We start from the raw sequence: 24201 nt of genomic DNA on the forward strand, positions 1-24201 counted from the left end.
AAATACTCCTGAAATTTTAGGAAAATTTGAATTATTGATTCACTAAAAATACTGATTGAAACATACAGTATTTAATCAAGATATGTTGTTAATTCAGTTTTTTTTTTGTGTGTGAGCAATTAACTTTTTTTTTTTTTGTCAACTGTGTGAGCAATTAACGTAATATGTAATTAAGAATTTATTTTTTTAAGATTTTGATCCTTCTAACCCTAATTATCTTTGAGCTATATATATATATATATATATATATCTTCTTAAAGTTACACACACTACATAAATTGTTTTATAATAAATATTTTCATCAGCCTCGGAAAAAATTAACGATGCAGAGCTTGGAATATGAGTGTGCAAAGGTTTTAGAAAAGAAAATGACAAATGATGAAATGTTTAAATTTATAACTCTGAGTAAGTAAATCATGTGAAAAGCTTTTGTAGCTTTGTTACTGAAGGAGATCTATTAAATATATCTTATGTTGTTTCCTCTCATATGCCTACATATAAGATTTCTTTCAGATCTTTATCTAGAGTGAATCATCCCATGAATCCTAACTCATGATGCAACAGTTGAATTATTTATTTGTCAATAAAAATGTACTTCTCTAACTCAAAAAAAAAAGTCATGTAATTTTTGTTTGTTTCTTATTTACATGAAAACATTTCATATTTATCTTGAATAAGCAAGTATATTGGATTGAAGTCATTTGAAGCCACTTGAACAAAACTGAGAATATTATCTTAAGAGAAAATTCCATAACATATAAACTACGTCACACCTTTTGAAAAGCGCCTCAAGTTTGTATTTTTAATTGAACTTAGTAATTTTATTTGTAAGTTTAATATACAGTATAAATAGTGTTTAAGAATCGGAGAATGGTGTTTTTCCATTTCAACCATACAAATTACCATAAACACAAGTGATAAAGCAAAAACATATGGTTCCAAAGCATTGAAGAACTCAAAAGACACTTTTAGTTTTAGATTTCTTCATTTTTTGGGGGCTATGTTTCTCTAAAATTCAAATTTTCCACCGAAAATATCAATGGTGTTTATGAAGCAGAGAATGTTGATAAGTTTAAGATGATGGTGTCTCTTTTGAATGAAGAGAGAAGGTTACTAAGGTTGGGCTTAAATCTCTGACTCTCATGTCATTGTTTATGATTAAACTGACGGTGTCTTTAGATATAGAAGAGAACAACACGTATTTGTATAGTATATTTGTGTGTCTGTCCACAAAATATATAGCATAAGGTGTAGATATGTATGTCCCATAATGAAAAACTTTAATAACACATTTTATAAACTAATTACAAATTGTAAATTCACATTGTCTGTTTAATTTTCATTTAATTTATGTTTTATTTAAATTCTGTCAATCAAACAAAACAAAAGGATATTTACACATTTTAGAATTAAATAGTAATTTTAATTTTAATTTTATGTATCATAAAAACATTTCCATAGACATTTCTATTTTTATCGAAAAATAAAAATATGACAAACTATTCCTGATAAAATAGAAGATGAGACGGGTTTGTAATATATTTAAAGTCTCCATAGACTTATCTATTTCAAATATCATGTTTAATTATAGCGGGTATAAGATAAGAACATGTAATTCGAAAAAGAAAAAGCATTATAATGTAAAAAAAACTGGGTAAAGAGTTAAAGTATTAACTTTTTTTGGTAACTATATTCAGTTCTCAAAATCTCACTAATTTGAATAAGCGTCAATTTCAGAACGGGACGTGCCTACTTTACGATGATTATTTCAAAAATGTTGAGTAGATTTTAATATTTTATATAGTTTGAGAATATCAGAACCAAAAATAATCTCTTACCCAATCCCTTAAAATGTATATCTTACATATTAGAAAAAACGATTTATTGAAATGTCTGTTACCCACGAGGTTTACAAATTCAAGCAAGGCGAATACATACATTATTCATGTGGTTTTCTAGAGTGAATTTTCTACGGACCATAAACATATTAAATTCATTACCGGACAAACCTATTGAGATGGGTTTCACAAGCTTGACAATTTAGGTCATCTGATCAAAAAATTTTAATTGTTTAACGTTTTTTCCAATTTGATAGTTTACGGTTTTAATAATAATTAAACTAATCACTCACTTATCCGGTTCTTATTTTATCCGGATCCACCATCACATCAATCCAAATTTCTTTGTGAAGCCGCTATTATTTCAACATAACATTAAGAAAATGAATGTAAACATCCAATCTTAGTTTCAGTTATAAATGTTATACCCTCTAATTATATGTTACCTATCTAAAAGCATTACTCTCAACTATAGTGTATAAAACTATTTTACAAATATATTTTATATTTAAAAAAATCAAGCACATACATAATATATTTCAAACCTCATAGCAAACTTTGTTTACAAATCAATCTCGCACGTACGTGCGGGTCCGAATCTAATAACGTTATAATCGGAGATTCAATTGACCAAATCTGCGATCGGACCTTTCTCTGTCTTGTTCAAATTTGTTATCAGCACGTGTCTAATCTACTCATTTTTACTTTGTAGTTTGTACTTTGAAGTAACCAAATAAACCATAATTTTGGTCTATTTACTCAAAAGTCCCACAAAAACCTTTAATTTAGAAAAGGAGTCAGAAATTTTATAATAATAACACAGAGAGACGGCGCCTCCGCCGCGGTTGCAATCCCTAGCCACCACCACCACCACTTCTCTCATTCTCCTCCTCCCCCCCGTCAAATAACATGATAAGCGACGATTCAATCGACGGTGTAGATTTCATCAGCTCATTACCTGACGTGATTCTCCACCAAATCCTCTCCTCTGTTTCGACCAAGTCCGCGATCAGAACCTCTGTTTTGTCCAAACGATGGAGGTACGTATGGTCTGAGACACCTTCTCTCTCCATTGATTGTCATAGAGCCAACCCTAATTCGATCGACAAAACCCTAACTAGCTTCTCGGCTCCAAAGATCACAACTTTTCATCTCCGTACAAGCTTGCACAACAGGGTTCAACCCATTAACGGCTGGATCGAATTCGCCATTTCTCGCGACGCGGAGAAGCTTTCGTTTGAGTTTCGTGATTCTTGTGTTAGGGATTACAAGTTTCCTGATTTCTTCTACACCAATTCATCTGTGAAGCAGCTCTTTGTCAACTCTGGAGCTGTTGATTTCATTCCCAGATGCGTAGTCTCTTGGGCATCTTTAAAGAACTTGTCTTTGAGCTTTTGCACACTCTCTGATGAATCCTTTCTTAAGATTCTCTCTGGCTCTCCACTTCTCGAAAGCTTGGAATTGCTGTATTGTGATGAGTTCAAATGTCTTGATCTGAGTCAGTCACCGCGTCTAACAAGATTGGAGATGGACCGTAGCGATTGGTTTATGGGTCCAACGGAGATTGTGGCGCCACATCTCCATTATCTGAGGCTCAGACATTCTCGATTACCGTGCCGTTTAGAGGATGTCTCTTCTTTAACAGAAGCTGACTTGAACATTTACTTTTGCGATCTTGGAACCCTTACGGCTGAGTTTCTTCAACATAATGTGGTAAAGATGCTAGAAATGTTGCAAAATGTTGAGAAGCTTACTATTGGGGGTACCTTTCTTCAGGTTTGTTAACCCTTTTTTGCAATCTCTAAGAATCAGTTGAATCACATAGCTTGCTCTTTTAGAATCAGTTGGTTTGCATAGGCAGATAGTGAGATGCCTTTCTTTAGAGTAGATATTTTGATCAATGACTCTCGTCTTGTTGTGTGCTTTGGTCATCTCTAGTCTTTTGGTATTTAACTATTTTGATGTGCCTTACAGATGTTATCTCTTGCTGCGCTCTGTGGTGTACCTTTTCCGACGCTAAATGTCAAAACTTTGACTCTTGAAACGATGATTATACGGTCTGTTATTCCTGGTATAACAGAGCTGCTACGGAACGTACCTGGATTAAGAAAGCTAACAATACACACTGTGAAATGCAGCAGCATATCGGTATCTTTACAATGAAACCTCTTTTAGTCTCCTTCATATGTCTGGTCATAGTAACTTATGACAGAGTAGTATTTTTGTCCAAGAACCATGTCCTTCACCTTTTTTTTGGCTAATATAGAGCTGAGTTTTTGAAATCTAAAAGATTTTGACACTCTTGCTGGATTCCTTTTTCAGTTTGCATGATGAAGTCTTTTCTTTTTGTCTGTATGACAGGAATTGCATCTCAACGCGTACTTGCGTGTACATAGCTTGAATCAGCATCAATGCTGGAGATCGAAAGACTCGGTCTTCCCGGGCTCTCTTGAGACCATTTCGATGTTAGTTGGTAAACACGCAGAGTCAAATCTCGTGGCTTTGTTCATGGAACGTCTGCTGGAAAGTACAAAAAGTCTAGAAACGATGGTTGTACTCTTGGTAGGTTACCTTGATGCATCAGGTTTTGAAGAACTTCTTGCAATGGCTACAACACTTTCTCACAACAACAACGATGTCTCCATATTGATCAAGCGAAGCTATATCAAGTACGTAGCCAATACTTTCCCGCAACGATAATGTCTTTAGTTGTTGATGATCAAGCAAAAGCCATTGTTAAATATGTTTTATCATGTATTCGACTTGAATCTCACACCGCATTGTACACTACTGAATGTATAAGTCAGATTAATTGTATTTTAATTTAATTTTCTTGTGTAGTTGTGACTTGTGTGTGAAGGAACCCTTAAAAATACTCGTATTTGATATAAAAATAAAATTCATTAAATTTAAGGAACCATAGCTATTTTATTTTTTCTAATAAATACTAAAAAAACAAGAATAAGTCCCACGGACACAAAAGATTTTTTTGAAATCCGATTTTTGGCCATGAAATTAAAGGAAGAACACGCCACCGTCGCTGTACGAAACCCTAGCCACCGTTTTGAACGTCCCCTCAAATTAAAACGATCAAGTGATGATTCAATCGCTGACTTATCCTCAATCATCAGCGATCTACCGGACGAAATTCTCCAACATATATTGTCATATATTCCGACTAAGTTGGCGATCACAACCTCTGTGTTGTCCAAACGATGGAGACATGTATGGAAGGAGACACCTCATCTCTCCTTTGAATGGCTTAATGTTTTCCCTGAAGTGATAAACGATACCCTAGCCAGGTACTCGGCTTCCAAAATCACGAGTTTCCAACTCTATACCAATTTCGACTACGAGGTTCGCCAGGTTGATAAATCGATCGAGTTTGCAATGTCTCACAACGTGGAGAATTTTTCTCTGGCGCTCGGTTCTAAATCATTATATAGCTTTCCTGATTTCTCCTACACCAACTCTTCTATGAAGCGAGTCAATTTGAAAAATTTCTATTTGATTCCCATGAGCACGGTGTCTTGGACATCACTAAGGAACTTGTCTTTGGGCTGGTGTGAACTCTCTGATGAATCTTTTCTTAAGGTTCTGTCTGGTTGTCCAATCCTAGAAACACTGACTTTGCACTTTTGCCGGTCACTCAAGTATCTTGATCTGAGTAAATCGCTGCGGTTGAGAAGATTGGAGATGGAGATAGAACGCAAGTCCCGTTATGGAGCACCATTCCAGTCTATGCAGGTTGTGGCGCCACATGTCCATTATTTGAGTTTGAGAGACTGTGAGGCACACTGCACTTTTGTTGATGTCTCTTCTTTAATAGAAGCTGATGTCGACGTTAGCTATTTCCATCCTAGAACCAAATATGATAAGCCCTTGGACCCTAACGATCTTCTAGTCACGGCGCAAAAAATGATAGAAGCGTTTCAGAATGTAGAGAAACTTACTTTGGGGGTTAATTTACTTCAGGTAAATATTAATGTGACCATTCATTCTTTCATTTTTTTAAAAATCCTTAATGTTGAGAGGTCTTTGTCTTTTGTTGGTACTCACTATTCTCTCGTTGCTTTTTTTTTCGTCAATCTTTTTGTTAGATGTTATCTCTTTCCAAGATCCCTAGTTTGCCGATGCTCAAAGTCAATAATTTGACTCTTGAAACAAGGATAATGCGATCTGTGGTTCCTGGTGTAGAAAGGCTACTACAAAACTCACCTGGATTAAACAAGTTAACAGTTTACAACACAACTGAGAGGTGCCACACCCAACTGGTATGCATATGGTTTACCTTTAGATTTGCTAATTACAAAAGTCACAAACAACCCAAAAAAAGAAGCATGGCCTTCCCTTTCTTTTGGCAATCTATACATGAGCGATATAATATTAATTAATTTTCAAGATGAAGATAATATTTAATTTGTCCTCTGTTTTGCAGTGGGAATGTGTCGACGGATACTTAAAGAAGCAATGTTGGAGATTGGAAGATAAAGTCTTTCCGACCTCGTGTTATAATGTTGTAGAGCCGAAAGTCGTTAGTTCGTTCATGGAACTTTTGCTGGCAAACACAAAAACGCTAGAAACATTGGTTGTCCATTTATCGACAAATTGCGTCGCTAGATCAAGATTTGAAGAGCTGTCTCAAATCGCTCTTACGCTTTCTCACAACAATAACGTATCTATCGTGCTCAAGCAAACCGGTGGTTGATGATAGTGTTACATTTATTTGGACATTTAGTTATTAATTTCTGAATTTTCTGAACTTAAATTATGGGTCTGGGTCTAGATCCAACATTTTGTTTAACTTAGGCCCAATAATGTATTGCAAAAGGCCCAAGCTATAACTATTCTTAAGATATACAATTATTGATTAGAGATTTTAGTGAGAGAGATCTCTTGTGTGGTATGATCACCATTCACCACCACTCAGTCCCTTTTGCCCCCATAACAGAATGGGAACCGGAGATTCAATCACCGGTATGGATTTCATCAGCGTCTTACCGGACGCAATTCTCCGTATTATCTTCTCCCATTTTCCAACCAAGTTCGTGATCAGAACCTCCCCCTTGTCCAAGCGATGGAAACATGTGTGGTTCCGATACACCTATTCTCTCCAAGTCTCCATCGACTGCAGTGAAGCCGACCTGATTCGATGTTGAGACCATTTCGATGTTGGTTGGTAAACACGCAGAGTCTAACCTCGTGGCTTTGTTCATTGAACGTTTACTGGAAAGTACACAAAGTCTAGAAACGATGGTTGTACTCTTGGTAGGTTACCTTGATTCATTAGGTTTTGAAGAGTTTCTTGCAATGGCTACAACACTTTCTCACAACAACAACAACAACAAGTTTCCATCTTGTTGTTAAATCAACAATGTCGATCAAGCAAAAGCCATTGATATTAAATATGTATCATTACTATGTATTCGACTTGAATCTCACACCACACTGTACACTAAGTCAGATTAATTGTATTAATATGTATCATTACTATGTATACGACCATGACAATCATGTCTTCCTTTGAGTTCCTCAAGGTCCTTGATCAATCAAGTAACCATGATCTCACATGCTCCAAGTACTTAGAAGTAGCTCATGAGAGCTTTGAAACAAGTACTTAGAAGTAGCTTGGACAAATATATATATATATTTTTTTTTTGGGACAAATATATGTCTATTTGTCCCCAAAAAAAAAAAAAAAAATCCTTACAAAAAAAAAATCAGTTAAAAAATTTTCAGAAATTAATTTTAAATCAAAATCCCAAATTCTAAATATTAGCTTAAACATTAATAAAATTAATTTCTTCAAAATCTAAACAAAATAATGCTTTTTTTTGGTCAAACAAAATAATGTTAAAAAGACCATTTTAATATATTTTCTTTAATTACTCGTTTATTAATATTTAATAAAATCAATAAATTAGTCCTTTATGTTTCAGAAACAAAATTAAATAATTAGTATTTTCTAAAAAAACAAAATCTGATGGCCATGGAAGACAGTTTCGGAGAAGAGGACCTCGCCAACGTCGCTATAGGATCCACTAGCCACCGTTTCAGTCATCCCCTAAAAATCGAGCAAGAAAGTGACTCAACCGACGGTGTAGACTCAATCAGCTCTCTACCCGAAGACATCCTCCACCGTATCCTCTCCTTAGTTCCCACCAACATCGCCATCAGAACCTCTGTTTTGTCCAAACGATGGAGACATGTTTGGTCTAAGTCACCTTACCTCTGCTTTGATCAGCTTAGAATCTCCCCTGCATCGATAAACGAAACCCTAAACAACTACTCGGCCACCAACATCACAAGTTTCCATCTTGTCACAAGCTTGCTCAAGAACAGGATTCACTTTGTCGATAGATGGATCGAGTTCGCCATCTCTCACGGCGCTGTGAATCTAACTCTTGAGTTTCGTGATTCTCGTGTTGGCGATTACAAGTTTCCAGAGTTCTTCTACACCAATTCCTCTGTTCAGCAACTCTTGATCATCATCAACTCGGGACCTGTTGGTTTGATTCCCAGCTGTAACGTGTCTTGGACGTCACTAAAGTACTTGTCTTTGAGCTCTTGTAGACTCTCTGATGAAACGTTTCCTAAGATCCTGTCTGGTTGTCCGGTCCTTGAAAGCTTGAGACTGCAGAACTATGGTACAGTTAAGTTTCTTGATCTGAGTGAATCGCGTCTCTTGAGAAGATTGGATTTAGATTGCTGCTCCTCTGTTCGAGAACCAACGAAGATCGTGGGACCGCATATACATTATCTGAGATTGAGAGCTCAATGCACTTTACTTGATGTCTCGTCTTTAATAGAAGCTAATGTAGACTCTTCAGTTAACTATCTCTTGCCTAGTATCTCTTATCATGAAGCTGAGCCCTTGAAGCTAGCCATAGTGCAAGCAATGCTAGACAAGTTGCAGAACGTAGATAAGCTTACTCTTGGGGTTGAGTTTCTTCGGGTAATGTTGCCAACTCTCTATGTTGTGGTTACACAATAATTATTGGTTGATGGTCTGTGTTTTTCATATTTACTATCTTCTTATACTTTTGTGTCAACCTTTTGATTGTTAGATTTTATCTAAATCCGAGCTCAATGGTGTTCTTATACCGACGCTCAAGGTCAAAACTCTGACTCTTGAAACAATGATTCTGCGACCTGTGGTTCCTGGTATAATAAGACTGGTACAAAACTCGCCTGAAGTAAAGAAGATAACAATTTACACAATGCAGTTCAGCACCGTACTGGTATTTTTCCCATGAACTCTCTTTTATTATGTGTATACATATATATTACCAAAGTACAAACAACCCAAAAGTGTCATGTACTCTTCCTTTCTTTGGTTAATCTATAGATGAGCTGAATATATTAATTATATAGAGAAGATTGAGATATGGACAGTGGGTGTTAGTTTTTCAAGGATGAAATCTTATTCTGGTTTGTTTGTAGGATAAACGTGACAGCTTCGTGGACTTTAAGAATATGAATCCGGATCAAGGTTGGAGATCACTAGATCATGTGGTCTTTCCGACCTTGTGGGATTCTAAAGTTCCTGAGCCTGAACTCATGGTTTCTTTCATGGAACTTTTGCTGGCAAACGCAATTACATTAGAGACGTTGGTTGTAAGGCTGGGGAGTTACACTGATAGATCAAGATTTGAAGAGCAGTTTCAAATCGCTCTAACGCTTTCTCACTACAACAATGAGGCAGTGCCGGTCCGGTGAAATCCGAGGCCCAATACGAAAAAGAAAAAAAATTAAGGTTTTTTTTTAAAAAATATAATAAAAGCTGAAATATGTTTTGCTAATTATATTGGGGCTTTCACAAATTTTTATTTATTAACTCATTTGATTTTGAGATTTTTTTTGCTAATTATGGACTTTTTTTTGCTAATTTTGAGGATTTTTTCTAATTTTAAAACCTACTGTATTTTATTAGTTATGGAATATTTTCAAATTATATGGCTTTTTAACTAATTCTTGGACTTTTTGGAGCCTATTATTGGACATTTTTAAAAATTATGAGGCCTTTTTATTAGTTTTGGGAGTTTGAAGCCTTATTAGTTTTTTTTTTAATAAAAAATTCTTGCAAAATGGGCTTCGAAATTTTGAGGCCCAATACGAATGTTTCATTCGAATGGGTGAAGGGCCGGGCCTGCAATGAGGTCTCTGTTGCGCTCAAGTGAAGGCGGTGCATGTTGTTAAATTATGTAAGTGTTGGATCCCATACATATGTGGGGAAGTTGCTTCAGCTTCAACGGATTTTAGCCTCTATAGAAGTGTATATGTCTTCTTGTGTGTGAAGGAACCCTAAAATGTATTTTAATAATTTGAAAATAATTAACTATTTTAACTTTTCTTAAAATATATATTTTTTCCCTGATAAATTAAATACTACGTATATATAGATTTATAATTAGTCCCACGACACATATATTGCAAGTTTGCAACATAAGATTTGATTTAAAATCTGATTTGGCCATGGAAGAGGAAGACGACCACGCCACCGTCGCTGTACGAAACCCTAGCCACCGTTTTGAACGTCCCCTCAAATTAAAACGATCAAGTGATGATTCAATCGCTGACTCTTCAATCAGCGATTTACCCGACGCGGTTCTCCAACATATCTTGTCCTATATTCCGACTAAGTTGGCGATCACAACCTCTGTGTTGTCCAAACGATGGAGACATGTATGGACGGAGACACCTCATCTCTCCTTTGAATGGCTTGATGTTTCCCCTGAAGTGATAAACAAAAGCCTAGCCAGGTACTCGGCTTCCAAAATCACGAGTTTCCGACTCTATACCGATTTCGAGGCCTACCATGTTAATAAATTGATCGAGTTTGCAATGAGAATTTGTCTCTGGAGAACAGTCATAATTTATTCTATAAGCTTCCTGATTTCTTGTACACCGACTCCTCTATGAAGCGAGTCAATTTGAGAGTTTTCGATTTGATTCCCAAGTGCATTGTGTCTTGGACATCACTAAGGAACTTGTCTTTGAATCGTTGTAAACTCTCTGATGAATCCTTTCTTAAGGTTCTGTTTGGTTGTCCAATCCTAGAAACACTGACTTTGCACTTTTGTTGGTCACTCGAGTATCTTGATCTGAGTAAATCACTGCGCTTGACAAGATTGGATATAGAAGGCCAATCCTTTTATATATCGATTTCCATTCCAGTCTCTGCAGATTGTGGCGCCACATATCCATTATTTGAGATTGAGAGACTGTGAGTCACACTGCAATTTTGTTGATGTCTCTTCTTTAATAGAAGCTGATGTCGAGGTTAGCTATTTCAATCCTAGAACCAAATATCAGAAGCCCTTGGACCCTAACGATCTTCTAGTTATGGTGCGAAAAATGATAGAAGCGTTTCAGAATGTAGAGAAACTTACTTTGGGGGTTAATTTACTTCAGGTAAATATTATAATGTGACCATTCGTTCTTTCATTCTTCTAAAAAATCCTTAATGTTGAGAGGTCTTTGTCTTTTTGTTGGTACTCACTGTTATCTCGTTGCTTTTTTTTTCGTCAATCTTTTTGTTAGATGTTATCTCTTTCCAAGATCCCTAGTTTGCCGATGCTCAAAGTCAATAATTTGACTCTTGAAACAAGGATAATGCGATCTGTGGTTCCTGGTGTAGAAAGGCTACTACAAAACTCACCTGGATTAAACAAGTTAACAGTTTCCAACACAACTGAGAAGTACCACGCCGAACTGGTACGCATATGGTTTACCTTTAGATTTGCTAATTACAAAAGTCACAAACAACCCAAAAAAAAAGAAGCCCTTTCTTTTTGGCAATCTATACATGAGCGATATAATATTTTTAATTAATTTTCAAGATGAAGAGTAATATTTAATTTGTCCTCTGTTTTGCAGTGGGGGCTGTGGGGCTGTGTCAACAGATACTTGAATAAGCAATGTTGGAGATTGGAAGATAAGGTCTTTCCGACCTCGTGGGAGTATAAAGTTGTAGATCCAAAAGTCGTTGGTTCGTTCATGGAACTTTTGCTGGCAAACACAAAAACGCTAAAAACATTGGTTGTCTATTTATCGAGAAATTGCATTGCTATATCAAGATCTGAAGAGCTGTCTCAAATCGCTCTCACGCTTTCTCACGACAATAACGTCCCTATCGTGCTCAAGCTAATCGATGATTGATAGTGTTAGGAAGTTGCTTCAGCTTCATCGGAATTTTTTTTTTGGCTCTATTTTACTGTATTACTGAATCTAGGCATTTACTATTTTACTATCTTACTGAATTTTCTAAATTTTAAATCATGGACCTGGGTCTAGATCCTTAATTTTGTTTAAGTTAGGCCCAATAATGTATTGCAAAAGGCCCAAGTTATATTATATTCCACTATGCCTTAAAATATCATTATTTTAAAGAACTAAAGATTAAAGAATGGGGACCGGAGATTCAATCGCCGGCGGTATGGATTTAATCAGCGCCTTACCGGACGCAATTCTCCATATTATCTTCTCCCATTTTCCGACCAATTTCGTGATCAGAACCTCCGTCTTGTCCAAGCGATGGAAACATGTATGGTCCGACACACCTACCCTCTCCATCGACTGCAGCGAAGCCGACCCTGATTCGTTAAACAGAACCCTAGCTAACTACTCTGCTCCAAGAATCACGAGTTTCGATCTACGCGTCAGCAGCAAGGCTCAAGACATCATCACCTTGCTCGAATTCGCCGTTTCTCGTAACACCGAGAAGCTTTCTCTTGACTTCCGTGATGACTGTGTTTGTTTCTACAGCTTCCCTGGTTCCTTCTACACCAGCTCCTCTTTAAAACATCTCGTTGTCGACTCTGGCGTTCTCAATACGGTTCACGTGTCTTGGACATCTCTAAAGGACTTGTCTTTGAGTTTTTGTAAACTCTCTGATGGAACTTTAGCTAAGATTGTCTCTGGTTCACCACTTCTTGAAAGCTTGACGTTGCATCACTGTGATGAAATTGGGAATCTTGATCTGAGCGAAGTGATGAAGCTAAAGAGATTGGATATAGATAATGAGGGACCAACGACGATCGTGGCGCCGCATATCCATTGTTTGAGAGTGAGACACTCTCATATGAAATGTAGTTTAGTGGATGTCTCTTCTTTAACCGAAGCTTACTTGAACATCTACTATTCAAATTGTTATTATTTCAAAGCTGATCTCGCTCAAGTTTATGTGCTTAATATGCTTGAAAAGTTGCAGAATGTGAAGAACCTTGCTTTTGGGGCTGCCTTTCTTGAGGTAAGCTCCTCTGTTCTTGTAAGAAGAATCAGTTGCTTCCGCATAGTTGGTAGACTCTTGTTCTGAATGCATTTGGTCATTTTTGCTAGATGTTATCTCTTGCCGAGTTCTGTGATATTCCTTTTCCGATGCTCAAAGTCGAAGTTTTGACTCTTGAGACGATGATTGTTCCGTCTGTCATTCCTGGTATAGCAAAGCTGCTACAAAACTCACCTGGAGTGAAGTTTCTAAAACTAGACTTAGTGAACAGCAAGATGATATCGGTATATATACTTTACCATGAACCTCTTCAGCTCTTCTCTTATCCTACTGTACATTAGATTATATAATCCACAAACCATGTCCTTTACTTTTTTCCTTAGTATTCATGAAAACATTTTATGTTATACAGGATTGGGATCTTAATTACTACTTGGATTTGAAAGGCTTGGATCAGAATCAGTGCTGGATACCAAAAGATTTGGACTTCTCGACTTCTTTAGAGCCGAAACTCATGACTTCATTCATGGAATTTCTACTGGAAAACACTAGTGAAGACAATACATCTCAGTACAATTGGTGAGCGGTAGGCACGAAAGCTTTGCGAGTCTTAGAGTTCGTCCAGTAAGGTTTGAGGTCAAAGGTATTGATGCAGTGGATATGGAAGACTTGGATATAAACAAGATGCATTTGTTCAACTGGATTTTATGAGGTTACATTGATACAACTGAATTTGAAAATAATGATTTAGATGGTTCTTACTTTCTCACACCAAACAATTTTTTAGTTTTCTATAATCTCTTATCAACTCAATGGTATTTTAGTTTTTAAATCGTGTATTTATCTTATATCTTCTTTGATGCTTGCATTTGTGAGAAACTATAACATGTGGAATATCATTATGTTTCATAGTGTTATAATTTGGTCTCCTTCAAGCTCTGATATAACAATCAATGAGTCTCCCATTTCGAGGGAGAGAGGTTCCGTCTTTGGAACCGGATTGATTATCTGCAACAACAATAAAACACAAAACCGAGTTTGTGAAGAGGAAAAGGGTTAATAATGTCTGTTGTTGCAGAGTCATATAAACCAGTACCTTTTTACCGCCTTTTATGTAGCCTATGGCAACTTCTCTCCTTAGCCAAGCTCGCTCTGAGAGCTCTGTGAATGAAGGGTTCTCGCCCTCTTTCATGTACAGCTCAATGTCCTGTGTGTTTAGAACAAACTCAAAGTTTTCAAACCGCAAGGATTTGTGAATATTATAAAAGTTAAGAGTGTGTTTTTCTTGTTTAACCTTTACGTATATCTCATCACCCTCTGCGTCCAAAATGTCCTTCCATACATCGTTAAGTTCGCTGTTTTCAGCGACTGATTATAAAGAAAAGAGTATTACTATTGTTCAGATTGCAGTTGCAGGTAGGTTATCATGAAACCAAAATCCAATAGATGAAATGTAACCTTGTGCTGTTACAAGGCTCATAACTTCCTCAGCTGCTATGAAAGTAAGGGACGGCTTGAGTTTTGTTATCTGGTATAGTTTTTTATATATTGTTTTAGCAACTTAACAGTACAGAAGCTAACAGTAAAAGAAAAAGCCTTTCAATACCTGCTTGCCGAGTTTTGTGTCGACGATTTCAGAGGCTAGATTATGCACCTAAAGAAACAACAATATAGTAAGATGAAAATTCAATGTAAGTAGCTAGGATGTGATTAGTCTAGTCAGTAACATTACCTTAACTCCAAGCTTGGTGCAGATGCTTTCAGCGAGGAGAAGAGTGTAAGCAGATTGTTTGTCTGCTCTAGATGGATCTAAAAGACATCAAACTATACGTTAGTTCGATATCATTATTGCCAAAGACATAATCAAGAAGAATAAATCATGAATGCCTACCTCCAAGAAGCAAGTCTCGATCCGATATTACAACGATAGTCAGACGAATATCTTCTTCACTCTTTTCATATTTGCTCTGCATCTGCATTATAGTTTCCTTTAGTGTATCATCATCCAAAGGATTCCCAACCTGCAAAAAGATTGAAAAAACATCAATAAACTCAATGATTTTGAAACTGTATATTCTGTTCATTCCAGTGAAAATGAAATTTACGTTATGTGAAACTTGGATGTTCTTGATTTTTCCTGAACCTATACTCTTGTCCAATCCTCTTCTGTCCTCTAACGGTACATCTGATAATATTTCCTGTGTGTAAAGAAAATGATTAGTAACTCATTCCATGAGAGTCAACCAGAAAGAGATAACGGTATATGAGGCACACCAATGTACTGCCAGGACCAACATAATTATCAAACTCCTTGATCATATGTGCAACATCTCCACGCCAACCAATCAAAAGTATAGATTCTTTTGGTCCTTCGAAGGTATCTGATCCCTGCTTAAACTATTTAAATGAACATCAGAGGTCTCAAAAGCCTAATATCTTATAGTTCAAAGCACTGTGAGGTGCAGTTCAGAGTCAGACCTTTGATAAGGACTTACTAGGACGCGTTGTGATCTTCTTTAGCCGTGAAGTTTTTGCCTCAAACACTTGCTTCTTAGTCTCATTAGTCTCATCTACTGTTATGTCCTCAGTTTTCATGTCTGTATATAAAAAGTCCTTCTTGAGAGGTGCAATAAACAATAGTTTGTCGGTTTCCATTAGCTCTTCGTCATCACTTGGATGGAAATTTACTTTCCCATCTCGTAAAAGGCCACAGACGACAACCTGGAATGAGGAATACATCTTGTAAAAAGGCCACAGACCAAAAGGAAATGATTGAAAGAATGAAAGAAAAAAACATGCTTCAAACACTGTCAGTATCCTACCTCCTGAAACCCCTGTCTTAATTGTCTATACTTGATCCCAGTTAGATTAGGGAAGCTGCAAAGATTAAATACATTTTCTGCAACGAGTAGAGAATTGGTACTAATCAGTCTTGATGAGTACAGACTTAATATAAAAACATGAAGTTAGGAACATATAATAGTATCCTACTTGAGTAATTTAGTAGGTGCCTGTAAATCTTTATCAGGCCCTTTTGACGTGAGCATTGGACAAACAATTTGGATGTAGAATTTTCAACAGGCTCCACTTTCAACCCCGATATGGACTTGAGAAGATCATACGTATTAGAGCTTGATACCTGCATTCATTTATTTTCAGAACCACAAGATAGGTAACAAATCAGTACTAAAAACATAATACCATTGCTGCACTGCACAGTCTTCAGTTACCTCTACAATGGTTGGGATGGATTCCATCTTTTCTATAGGTTGAAGAGCTAATACAGAAAGAAATGCGTCTGTATCAACTTCATACCTGAAACAATGATTTAACAAAATATGAAAGAGCTACAACAACACTACTGAAAACATCGACTACTCAAATATCTATCCGGGACTTGAAAATGTTCTTACCGATCACCTTTCGTTGGTAGTATGATAACGGCACGGGCCATAGAGACGGCAGCCCTCTCAAATGAATTCGTCATGTTAAGGCTACAACTGCACTGGCAAAAGCATGAAATCAGCACTGTAAATAATATGCAAACCAACAATAACAACATGAATTGAAGCTGTATTATTTCTGGTTCACTTCTGCATATCACCTCTTTGTAAGGATGTCAACATGATCAAAATCTTTGGAGTAAGCCTCAGCTAGCTTGTCCATCTCTTTCCTCGGAGTATCAGACATGAGCAGAAGTGTCTGCTTTCTGAAAGCATATAACAAGGAAAAGTGATTAGCCAAGTCAAGATAAGCAGGGAAATATAATTGTAAGATACTATAGAGAGAGACCAAATTTACCTAGCTGTGGCTGTACCTAAGCGAACAGCATGCTCTTGATAACTGTTGAGTTGCTTTAGTATGAAAGGCAGATGACTGTTTATTCCACAAATGATGATATGATCAGATTCTAGGACTTGTACATGTGCCCCTTCCCTCACTTTTTTCATATGATACTGCCCAAGACAAAAATCGATCAGGATAACTTATACCACTAAACATTCACATTCAGTAGTGTTTATTTCAAGAACGTACCCGAAATTGTTCTGTCATTGTGCTTAAAAGGCGAGAGTAAAACACTATTCCCCATATGGCAAGGACAACTCCAATGAGTCTTTCAAAGCGTGTCTTTTGCTGCAGTTTGCAATAAAAACATGCATATACGCATGCATTTATTTAGTTGCAAGAGAAAATATTGTGAGGCTTATTGATATCTTTAAATCTGTGAAAAAGCAAATCGTGACCTCCAAATGAGTATCAGTGGAAACGAGGCATGCCCAGGCCTCCCAGAGGCAGTCTTCTAAGGATGAGTCTTTCCTTCACAACAAGAAAGGAATAATAGTAAGAAACCATATGCAAAAGAAATCACAAGAAGTTGACAACAAAGCTAATATATGTTACCTGAATTTGAAAAATAGGATTCCCCCAATGAAAACAAACGAAAAGCATACTATCAGGAGCATCACAGATAACCTAAAATAGCCATATATAGTGATCAGAACAGTTGGCATCTTGTTGTACATACAAAGAAGGAGCATCGTCTTGATAATTAAGTAGTACTAATTAAGTATTTGGTTTAGGACGACATACGTGCCAATGTTCTTCTCAAGCTGAGTATTGAAAAGGTAAGAAGACCTTGCAATACCCCATTTGATATCATTGGAAGAAGGAATTGAGTTGAGTAAAGAATTTTTGCCTAGAGAGTTGGATGCACAAGCAAAAGGCAAGCCAGCCCTCACTGAGTTCTGAATAAGATTAGGAAGCTCTTGAAATATCTTTTGGGCTAATCTCAACACCACATACAGTGGGATGCATCCTATCACAAGTCTGTACGGAAGACTCTGCATATCAAGAAGATAATATAATATATTATAAGCATATAAAGATTCCATCTCGACAGCTAAACTAAGAAAGCAAACACATCAATGAGACCGACCAGTAGAGATTAAAATACATTATATAGCTTCTTCACCTTGTAGAATTTGGAATTGAAATCTTTCAATAAACCAAAGTTTTTATTAGAAGGCTCTGTTTCCCCTGTCCTTTGAGATTTGACTTTGAAGGTCCCTGTAATATAGAGAAGAATAAAATTAGCTAATCAAGTAGGAGTCTAGTTATATAGAGAGAGTAATTGGAAGAATAATTTAGAACCTCACCTCTGAAACTAAAAGACTTAATCCCACCTAAAGGCAGAGAGTGTAAACTCAAGCTCCTACAAAACAAAAAAGAAAGAAAGAAAAGCACTATTTTCAGAGAGACACAAGTTTTGTAATTAACCATCACAGCCCCAATAAGCATCACAAACTGCATAATGTATATCATCATCTTCACCAGGTTTTAAGCAAGCAAGCAAGCAATTGTATGTTTTCAAGAAGTGTGAAGCATAAGGAGGAAACTAAAAACCTGTTAAAAGAAGGGGAGAATCGACCCCTACTCAAAGCTTGTGAAGGTAATATCAATGGCTTCCATGCGAACAACTGAACAGCCACCATATTTCTCCTCTATACTTAAGATTTTTTCGATTTTTGTTTCTCTGTGGCTTGTGTATATATTATATGGACAGAAACAAACGCTGGTTTTTTTTTTTTTTTTTTTTTTTTTTTTTTTTTTTTTTTTTTTAATTCTCATCATCACGTTTTCTTCTTTTTAATTGTTTTGGGACCATACACTCATAGTCTCATTAATAACAAAACAAAAAAAAAAAAATTGGCAACACCGGATTTGAATATGAGTATGACAACCAAACTAATATAAACCATCACATTGACATGTTCTCGATCATCACTATAGAATCTCATTAAGTTAGACAACACCACACAACAACAAATTCATACTAACAACATGCCCAAATCCGAATCACACCAACCTATATCGTTAAATCAGCATTGCGTCTAGAAAATATATAAATGTTTTTTTTTCTTTTCTTTATTTCTTCTAAGAGTAAAAACAAACGCAAAAGAATGTCATCCAATGAACCAGCTAAAATAGAACAGAAAAAAACAAAATGGTAACCACCTTATCGCTTACTTGTATTTTTAACTACTTTCCCTTATTCCCACTCACACTATTCACGTTTTTGTATACATGATGTGTACAGTATATATATATAACGTATATCGTTACTAATATACGAATATTTGTAGTATCCCTTTTGTTCCTATTGTAAAATTTCATCTACAATATGAACCTCGAATGCAAAATTGGCTTCTAAAATGTCCTCTTCATATAACAACAAAAATAACAAAGACATTTATAAAAGTATCTATATGTTTTTTTTTCCTTTAAAAAAAATCGTGTATTATTTTCTGAAAGAAATGTGATTATTCTTAGAATTTTATTATGTATATTTTCTACTGATAAAAACATTGATCAATTAGCACTAATTTATAGAATCTTCACTCGCAAAAAAAAAAAAAAAAAAAAAAAAAAAAAGTAAGAAATTCAAAGTTGAAAAAAAGAGGGAAAAGAAAAGGTTTGAATATTTTTGAACCTCTCAATAGAGAGAGTGGCTGTGTGCTGTGACGAGTCGCGACAAAATCAAGTACTGCCACGTGGCGTGTTTCATGACGTACACGTAGTACATCCTCTCAGCAAATCAGAAGAGAAACTTAGCTCACTCAGGTCATCATTTCTTCATCACCACCCAACAACATCAAGCTCTCTTCGCCGGAGATAAAACCTTCACGGCCACCTGAGGTCTGTTTTCGCTTTTTTTTTTTTTTTTTTGTTCTCCGATTATATATTATCTTAGTCTCTTATATGATTAGTACTGTCTTTGCTTTAACGGAACTCGATTTCTCCTGATTCTATCTTCGTTCTCTAGGGATTTTTTTTGTTGGTGCTTGTCGTCATGTCTACGGAACCAGAAGGAGTCGAATCGGACTCCAATGCTGATTTTTCCTCGAAGTCGTCGAGGTTTGAGTACGGAGTGGCTCACTCATCTGAAACCCTAACTGATGCTACGAGCTTTCAAGCTCAGCAGGATCTGGTAGTCGAGGGAAAAGGTTCGGGCTCTGCTCTTGATGGTAAGGATGTGGATTCTCATGGTGATAATCTCTGTAATGTGGTTGATTCTGGTGCATACTCTGTGGATTTTTGTGAGAGTAGAAACCTAGATAGCTCAGGTGAGAAAGAATCAAAGTTTGGTGTGGTTTCATCTGGTTCAGATCTGCTTAAGGGAAGCAAGGATAAGAATGTATTTGTTAACGAGAATCTGAAGCTGTCTGACTCTGATTTGGTTTGGGCTAAAGTAAGAAGCTATCCATGGTGGCCTGGACAAGTGTTTGATACATCTGCTGCATCTAAAATTGCTAAGAAGCACTTCAAGAAAGGAACTATCTTGGTTGCTTATTTTGGGGATTGTACTTTTGCTTGGATTAATGCATCTCGGATCAAGCCTTTTCATCAGCATTTCTCTCTAATGCAGGAGCAGAGCAACTCTGATCAGTTTCGTGATGCTATTGATTGTGCTTTGGAAGAGGTTTCTAGGAGAGTAGAGTTTGGTTTGTCTTGCTCTTGTATCTCAGAGGAAGCCTATATCAAACTCAAGACTCAGAACATAGTCAGTGCTGGAATTCGTGAGGAGTCAAGGGTGAGATATGGTGGAGACAAGTTATCGAATGCAGACTCCTTTGAACCTGTGAAACTCGTGGAATATGTCAGGCGTTTAGCTTGCTTTCCTGACTATGATGCGACTGAGGAGCTGAAATTTGTTATAAACCGAGCTCAGGTTTTGGCTTTTCGACAATGGAAAGACTATTCTCACTCCCTTGACTATGAAAGATTTATAAAGTCGATAGAATCCACAGCTTCTCTCCCAAAAGCAAATACAGTAGAAGGGATATCTTCCAGAAAGAGAAAGACAGATTACAAAGATAATGCTGAACACAAGGAAAGGTTTGATTCTGAGGATAGGACTGATGAAGAGACAAAGGAGAAGACTTTGTCAGATTTGATTGTAAAGAAACGCTGTGGGAGCAAATCAACTGAGATATTGGATGGTAAGTCGCATTCTGAGAAGAAACGTAAGGTTGAGTCTTTGGAATCTGGTAAGTCTGAGAAAAGGATCAAGAACAACCGACAAAAAGAGGATTCAGTGTCCAACATCTCTGATGAGGAAAATGACTTTGCAGTGGGTGATGCTAATAAACTACAGATGGCGGCTGAACCATGTTATGGAATTGATGGGGGAAGCGAGATAAATTCTGTAACTCCTGCACTTAGGCCTTGCGATGATTCTAATTCTACCACAAAATTAGAAGTTGAGAACGAGAAGACGAAGAAGCCAAAACACGAAGAGCTTGCCGAAAGAAAGACTTCTTCTCCTGGCCTTCACACTGCCAAAACTTCAACGGGGATATCCGAATCAATCAGCATTGATCCCTTGAATTATGAAGATTTTGAAATGTTCATTAATGAACTATCTTGCAGTAAACTCAATAATGGTATCACTGAGACAGAACCTGGTGATAAGAAAGACCCTGCAGAAGATCAGATCTTACCTGCAAATAAAGAAATCACTGGCTCAGGCTTCAAAGAGCAAACTGGTGTAAAGGACTGTTCTGCGGATTCTTCAGCACCTAATGCGTTAATCCTCAACATTGGGAATTCAGGTTCAGGTCCACCTGAAGAAATGCTACACTTAAAGGGAAGTATTGTTGAGAAATCTTCTGATAAGAAAGACTCTGCAGAAGTGCAGATCTTACCTGCAAATAAAGAAATCACTGCCTCAGGCTCAAAAGAGCAAATTGGTAACAAGGACTGTTCTGCAGATTCATCAGCACGCTATGCATTAATCCTCAAATTTGCAGATTCAGGTTCGGTTCCGTCAGAAGCAAAGCTGAACGAGATATTTAACCGTTACGGACCTCTCCATGAGTCGAAGACTAAGGTCACGAAGAAGGGCAAGAGAGCCAAAGTACTGTTCAAAAGAAGCGAAGACGCGAAGACTGCCTTCAGCAGCACCGGGAAATACAGCATCTTTGGACCTTCTCTTCTAAGTTACAAACTCGAGTATGTTTGCCCCAAAGCGAAAAAGAGCAACAACATGACTGTTTGATACACATCGTCGGCATCTCTTAACTTTGTGAGGTCAGGGTTCGATCAGATTATATTAGTTAGGCAAAGTTGAGAGTAGATTTCGAGTAAATTAAAGTCAGGAACAATCTTGTTATGAGAATGAGACTAGGATTAAAAGTTTGGTATTGCATAATTTATTCTTAACTCAAGACCAACACAACCGGGTTTCTACTTGGTTACGATAACTATAAAATTGGTAACAAAACCGACAAAGAGGCTTAAAAGAGCAAATTGATTGAAAACCATAACATAAAACGATGTCTAAACTCCAAATAAACTCAAAATGTAAGACAAAAGTTCTTGAATCTTAGAGTAGAACAGAACAAAGACATTTTTAACTGAAACTATCAAAACCAATTTCGAAAGCTTGAAGCTTCATTTGAGTTGTTTAAGACCTTGGCTTCTCCTTCTTTTCCTTGAAGAGGGCCAAGAGTGAAACACCAGAAACCTTCACGACCTTGAACCTAACTCCGGGAATATCTCCCACAGCATGACCCTTACGACCAAATCCAGCAATCAAGACCTCATCCTGCATGCAACAAAACATCAACAAGGAAATGATTAACATATGAAAGAAACATAGGAATGTGTGTGATGAATTACAAAGGCATCTCATGTAACTTACGTTTTCCTCAATGTAGTTCAAACAACCATCATTGGGGACAAAGGCAGCAATCTTCTTTCCATTCTTGATGAGCTGAACTCTAGCACACTTACGGATAGCAGAGTTAGGCTGCTTAGCTTCAATACCGCTGCATAATCAAACACAAGGACCTCATCAACATCAACACTTAAACAATCTCAATAAAAAAAAAGGTAAACATCAATGTCCTTGCAGACTTACATTTTCTCAAGAACGATTCCCTTAGCGTGAGAAGATCCAGCAAATGGCTTCTTCCATTCGTTACCCTGGTGAGACTTCTTGTACTGTTTGTCAGCCCACCTCTGGTTGATACGGAGTCTCTTCAGCTTGCGTCCAGCTCCCATTCCACGTGTCTTTCTGCAATACACAATCACAAACAGTTCAGTTCAGTATTCACTACGACACAGAACCTTAGTATACAACATCTGGTTAGATGGTAAACGGTTTCATAGACACAAAATCAATTCGCATTACAGATTAGAATTGCAAAGAAGAAACTTCCAGATTTCATATCTACAGCACAACGAAACACACAATATCAATGATACACCATATGCGTTCTATAACACTCTAATGTTCCAGATTAGCTCAAAACTAGAGAACAAACGCTTAACACAATTAAGTATAAATCTATTGTGGTTCCAGACAGAAGAAAAGAAAAAACAAGTAGCGTACATATCCAGAAATGAACAAGCATTTCGTTCGAATAAATCACTCTTAATTCACCGAAACAACAAGCAAATGAGATCAATAAAACACTAAAGAGAAGAATGACACAGAAACACGAAGGATCTAAGAGAGGAGAACCATACCCCATGTTTGTTGATGGAGGAGAAGATCAAAAGCAAAGAGCAGTTTGCAGGAGGAAGCACAAGCAGATGATAGCTTTGAAGCGGCTGAGAAAACCCTAAACCTAGTGAAGGCTGTGACTCCTTAATATATGCGATGCTGGAGCTGTTTATGATATTTTTTAGCCCATTAGTTAATAGGCCCACTAAATAATGGGCTTTTATAATTTCCTTCAATTTTCATCATTTTCTTTCTTTATAGATGCCCACCAAACCGTTGGATCTAACGGACGGTTCAGATGACGTACACCTTACCCCACCAAACTTACACCTTCCGCCACGTCAGCAAAACCCTTAATCTTTACGAAACCGGCTATACCCGGCAAAAGAAAACAAAGAAAGAGTGAACTGCCCGCACGACACTCACTGGCTCAGCCGGTCCCCACCACTTAACCGTCAATACCACGTTAGACCGGCGTGGACAAATCAAAACCGTTTATTTCAAAAAGGCAATTTTGATCCAGTGATCCATGTTTATTAATGCTGCCAGCTAAAAAGAAAGAGAGAGAGAGAGAGAGAGAGAGAGAGACAGAGTCAAAAGAGAAGAAGCTCGAGAAATTTCGT

General features: G+C 36.9%; 6 protein-coding genes and 2 pseudogenes across 12 annotated transcripts; 6 read left to right on the forward strand and 2 right to left on the reverse strand.

The window, feature by feature from the left end:
* The first annotated feature begins 2476 nt into the window (after window positions 1–2476).
* On the forward strand, window positions 2477–4755 carry LOC104768463 (F-box/LRR-repeat protein At5g02910-like). Its single transcript, XM_010492460.3, has 3 exons — window positions 2477–3614; window positions 3813–3986; window positions 4200–4755. Exons 1-3 carry the CDS (start codon window positions 2748–2750, stop codon window positions 4536–4538), a joined length of 1380 nt encoding a protein of 459 aa, XP_010490762.2. The 5' UTR covers window positions 2477–2747; the 3' UTR covers window positions 4539–4755.
* Window positions 4756–4847: 92 nt separating this feature from the next.
* LOC104772097 (F-box/LRR-repeat protein 25-like) lies at window positions 4848–6711 on the forward strand. Its single transcript, XM_010496745.2, has 3 exons — window positions 4848–5813; window positions 5939–6112; window positions 6277–6711. Exons 1-3 carry the CDS (start codon window positions 4848–4850, stop codon window positions 6544–6546), a joined length of 1410 nt encoding a protein of 469 aa, XP_010495047.1. The 3' UTR covers window positions 6547–6711.
* Window positions 6712–7775: 1064 nt separating this feature from the next.
* Window positions 7776–10197, forward strand: LOC104772098 (F-box/LRR-repeat protein 25-like). Of its 2 annotated transcripts, XM_087506357.1 has the most exons (4): window positions 7776–8793; window positions 8906–9079; window positions 9282–9542; window positions 9998–10197. In XM_087506357.1, exons 1-4 carry the CDS (start codon window positions 7822–7824, stop codon window positions 10016–10018), a joined length of 1428 nt encoding a protein of 475 aa, XP_087362483.1. In that variant the 5' UTR covers window positions 7776–7821; the 3' UTR covers window positions 10019–10197. The 2 variants fall into 2 exon arrangements, with proteins under 2 accessions (XP_087362483.1, XP_010495048.2); XM_010496746.3 differs by lacking the exon at window positions 9998–10197 and having other exon boundaries at window positions 7795–8793; window positions 9282–9723.
* Window positions 10198–10310: 113 nt separating this feature from the next.
* On the forward strand, window positions 10311–12216 carry LOC104772100 (F-box/LRR-repeat protein 25-like; annotated as a pseudogene). Its single transcript, XR_015593859.1, has 3 exons — window positions 10311–11252; window positions 11382–11555; window positions 11718–12216. The product of XR_015593859.1 is annotated as an F-box/LRR-repeat protein 25-like (transcript).
* Window positions 12217–12221: 5 nt separating this feature from the next.
* LOC104772101 (F-box/LRR-repeat protein At5g02910) lies at window positions 12222–13900 on the forward strand. The gene is made up of 3 exons (XM_010496748.3): window positions 12222–13089; window positions 13179–13352; window positions 13481–13900. The coding sequence occupies exons 1-3, from the start codon at window positions 12247–12249 to the stop codon at window positions 13649–13651; spliced, it is 1188 nt and encodes a 395-aa protein (XP_010495050.1). The 5' UTR covers window positions 12222–12246; the 3' UTR covers window positions 13652–13900.
* Window positions 13887–19161, reverse strand: LOC104768464 (putative ion channel POLLUX-like 1). 4 transcript variants are annotated; one of them, XM_010492462.3, is made up of 23 exons: window positions 18472–19161; window positions 18225–18280; window positions 18041–18135; window positions 17659–17909; window positions 17470–17541; window positions 17313–17385; window positions 17104–17202; window positions 16870–17024; window positions 16673–16777; window positions 16482–16568; window positions 16299–16383; window positions 16060–16207; window positions 15891–15967; window positions 15547–15789; window positions 15343–15456; window positions 15174–15266; window positions 14960–15089; window positions 14801–14877; window positions 14675–14722; window positions 14527–14596; window positions 14363–14436; window positions 14165–14275; window positions 13887–14076 (listed from the first exon to the last, which is right to left on the reverse strand). In XM_010492462.3, exons 1-23 carry the CDS (start codon window positions 18558–18560, stop codon window positions 13975–13977), a joined length of 2454 nt encoding a protein of 817 aa, XP_010490764.2. In that variant the 5' UTR covers window positions 18561–19161; the 3' UTR covers window positions 13887–13974. The 4 variants fall into 4 exon arrangements, with proteins under 4 accessions (XP_010490764.2, XP_010490763.2, XP_087362485.1 ...); XM_010492461.3 differs by having other exon boundaries at window positions 15343–15465; XM_087506359.1 differs by having other exon boundaries at window positions 16482–16573; window positions 18472–19152.
* A 36-nt stretch (window positions 19162–19197) lies between these two features.
* On the forward strand, window positions 19198–22290 carry LOC104768466 (PWWP domain-containing protein 5 pseudogene; annotated as a pseudogene). Its single transcript, XR_015593857.1, has 2 exons — window positions 19198–19764; window positions 19892–22290. The product of XR_015593857.1 is annotated as a PWWP domain-containing protein 5 pseudogene (transcript).
* A 69-nt stretch (window positions 22291–22359) lies between these two features.
* On the reverse strand, window positions 22360–24127 carry LOC104768465 (small ribosomal subunit protein uS12y). Its single transcript, XM_010492463.3, has 4 exons — window positions 23602–24127; window positions 22991–23146; window positions 22772–22898; window positions 22360–22675 (listed from the first exon to the last, which is right to left on the reverse strand). Exons 1-4 carry the CDS (start codon window positions 23604–23606, stop codon window positions 22535–22537), a joined length of 429 nt encoding a protein of 142 aa, XP_010490765.1. The 5' UTR covers window positions 23607–24127; the 3' UTR covers window positions 22360–22534.
* Window positions 24128–24201: the final 74 nt, after the last annotated feature.

This window comes from Camelina sativa, chromosome 20 (genome assembly GCF_030686135.1).
Source record: "Camelina sativa cultivar CO46 ecotype springtype chromosome 20, ASM3068613v1".
In the NCBI taxonomy this organism is placed as follows: Eukaryota; Viridiplantae; Streptophyta; class Magnoliopsida; order Brassicales; family Brassicaceae; genus Camelina; species Camelina sativa.

Coding starts and splice junctions, on each gene's coding strand:
- LOC104768463 (XM_010492460.3), top strand. CDS start 2,748: ATGATAAGCGACGATTCAATCGACGGTGTAGATTTCATCAGCTCATTA. Junction 3,615..3,812: donor TTGGGGGTACCTTTCTTCAG/GTTTGTTAACCC, acceptor TGTGCCTTACAG/ATGTTATCTCTTGCTGCGCT. Junction 3,987..4,199: donor TGAAATGCAGCAGCATATCG/GTATCTTTACAA, acceptor TCTGTATGACAG/GAATTGCATCTCAACGCGTA.
- LOC104772097 (XM_010496745.2), top strand. CDS start 4,848: ATGAAATTAAAGGAAGAACACGCCACCGTCGCTGTACGAAACCCTAGC. Junction 5,814..5,938: donor TGGGGGTTAATTTACTTCAG/GTAAATATTAAT, acceptor TCTTTTTGTTAG/ATGTTATCTCTTTCCAAGAT. Junction 6,113..6,276: donor AGAGGTGCCACACCCAACTG/GTATGCATATGG, acceptor TCTGTTTTGCAG/TGGGAATGTGTCGACGGATA.
- LOC104772098 (XM_087506357.1), top strand. CDS start 7,822: ATGGCCATGGAAGACAGTTTCGGAGAAGAGGACCTCGCCAACGTCGCT. Junction 9,080..9,281: donor TGCAGTTCAGCACCGTACTG/GTATTTTTCCCA, acceptor GTTTGTTTGTAG/GATAAACGTGACAGCTTCGT. Junction 9,543..9,997: donor CTCACTACAACAATGAGGCA/GTGCCGGTCCGG, acceptor GCCTGCAATGAG/GTCTCTGTTGCGCTCAAGTG.
- LOC104772101 (XM_010496748.3), top strand. CDS start 12,247: ATGGGGACCGGAGATTCAATCGCCGGCGGTATGGATTTAATCAGCGCC. Junction 13,090..13,178: donor TTGGGGCTGCCTTTCTTGAG/GTAAGCTCCTCT, acceptor CATTTTTGCTAG/ATGTTATCTCTTGCCGAGTT. Junction 13,353..13,480: donor TGAACAGCAAGATGATATCG/GTATATATACTT, acceptor TATGTTATACAG/GATTGGGATCTTAATTACTA.
- LOC104768464 (XM_010492461.3), bottom strand. CDS start 18,560: ATGGTGGCTGTTCAGTTGTTCGCATGGAAGCCATTGATATTACCTTCA. Junction 18,281..18,471: donor TTCTCCCCTTCTTTTAACAG/GTTTTTAGTTTC, acceptor TTTGTTTTGTAG/GAGCTTGAGTTTACACTCTC. Junction 17,910..18,040: donor TCAATTCCAAATTCTACAAG/GTGAAGAAGCTA, acceptor CTTGATATGCAG/AGTCTTCCGTACAGACTTGT.
- LOC104768465 (XM_010492463.3), bottom strand. Junction 22,899..22,990: donor GGAATCGTTCTTGAGAAAAT/GTAAGTCTGCAA, acceptor TTGATTATGCAG/CGGTATTGAAGCTAAGCAGC. Junction 22,676..22,771: donor TGAACTACATTGAGGAAAAC/GTAAGTTACATG, acceptor TGTTGCATGCAG/GATGAGGTCTTGATTGCTGG.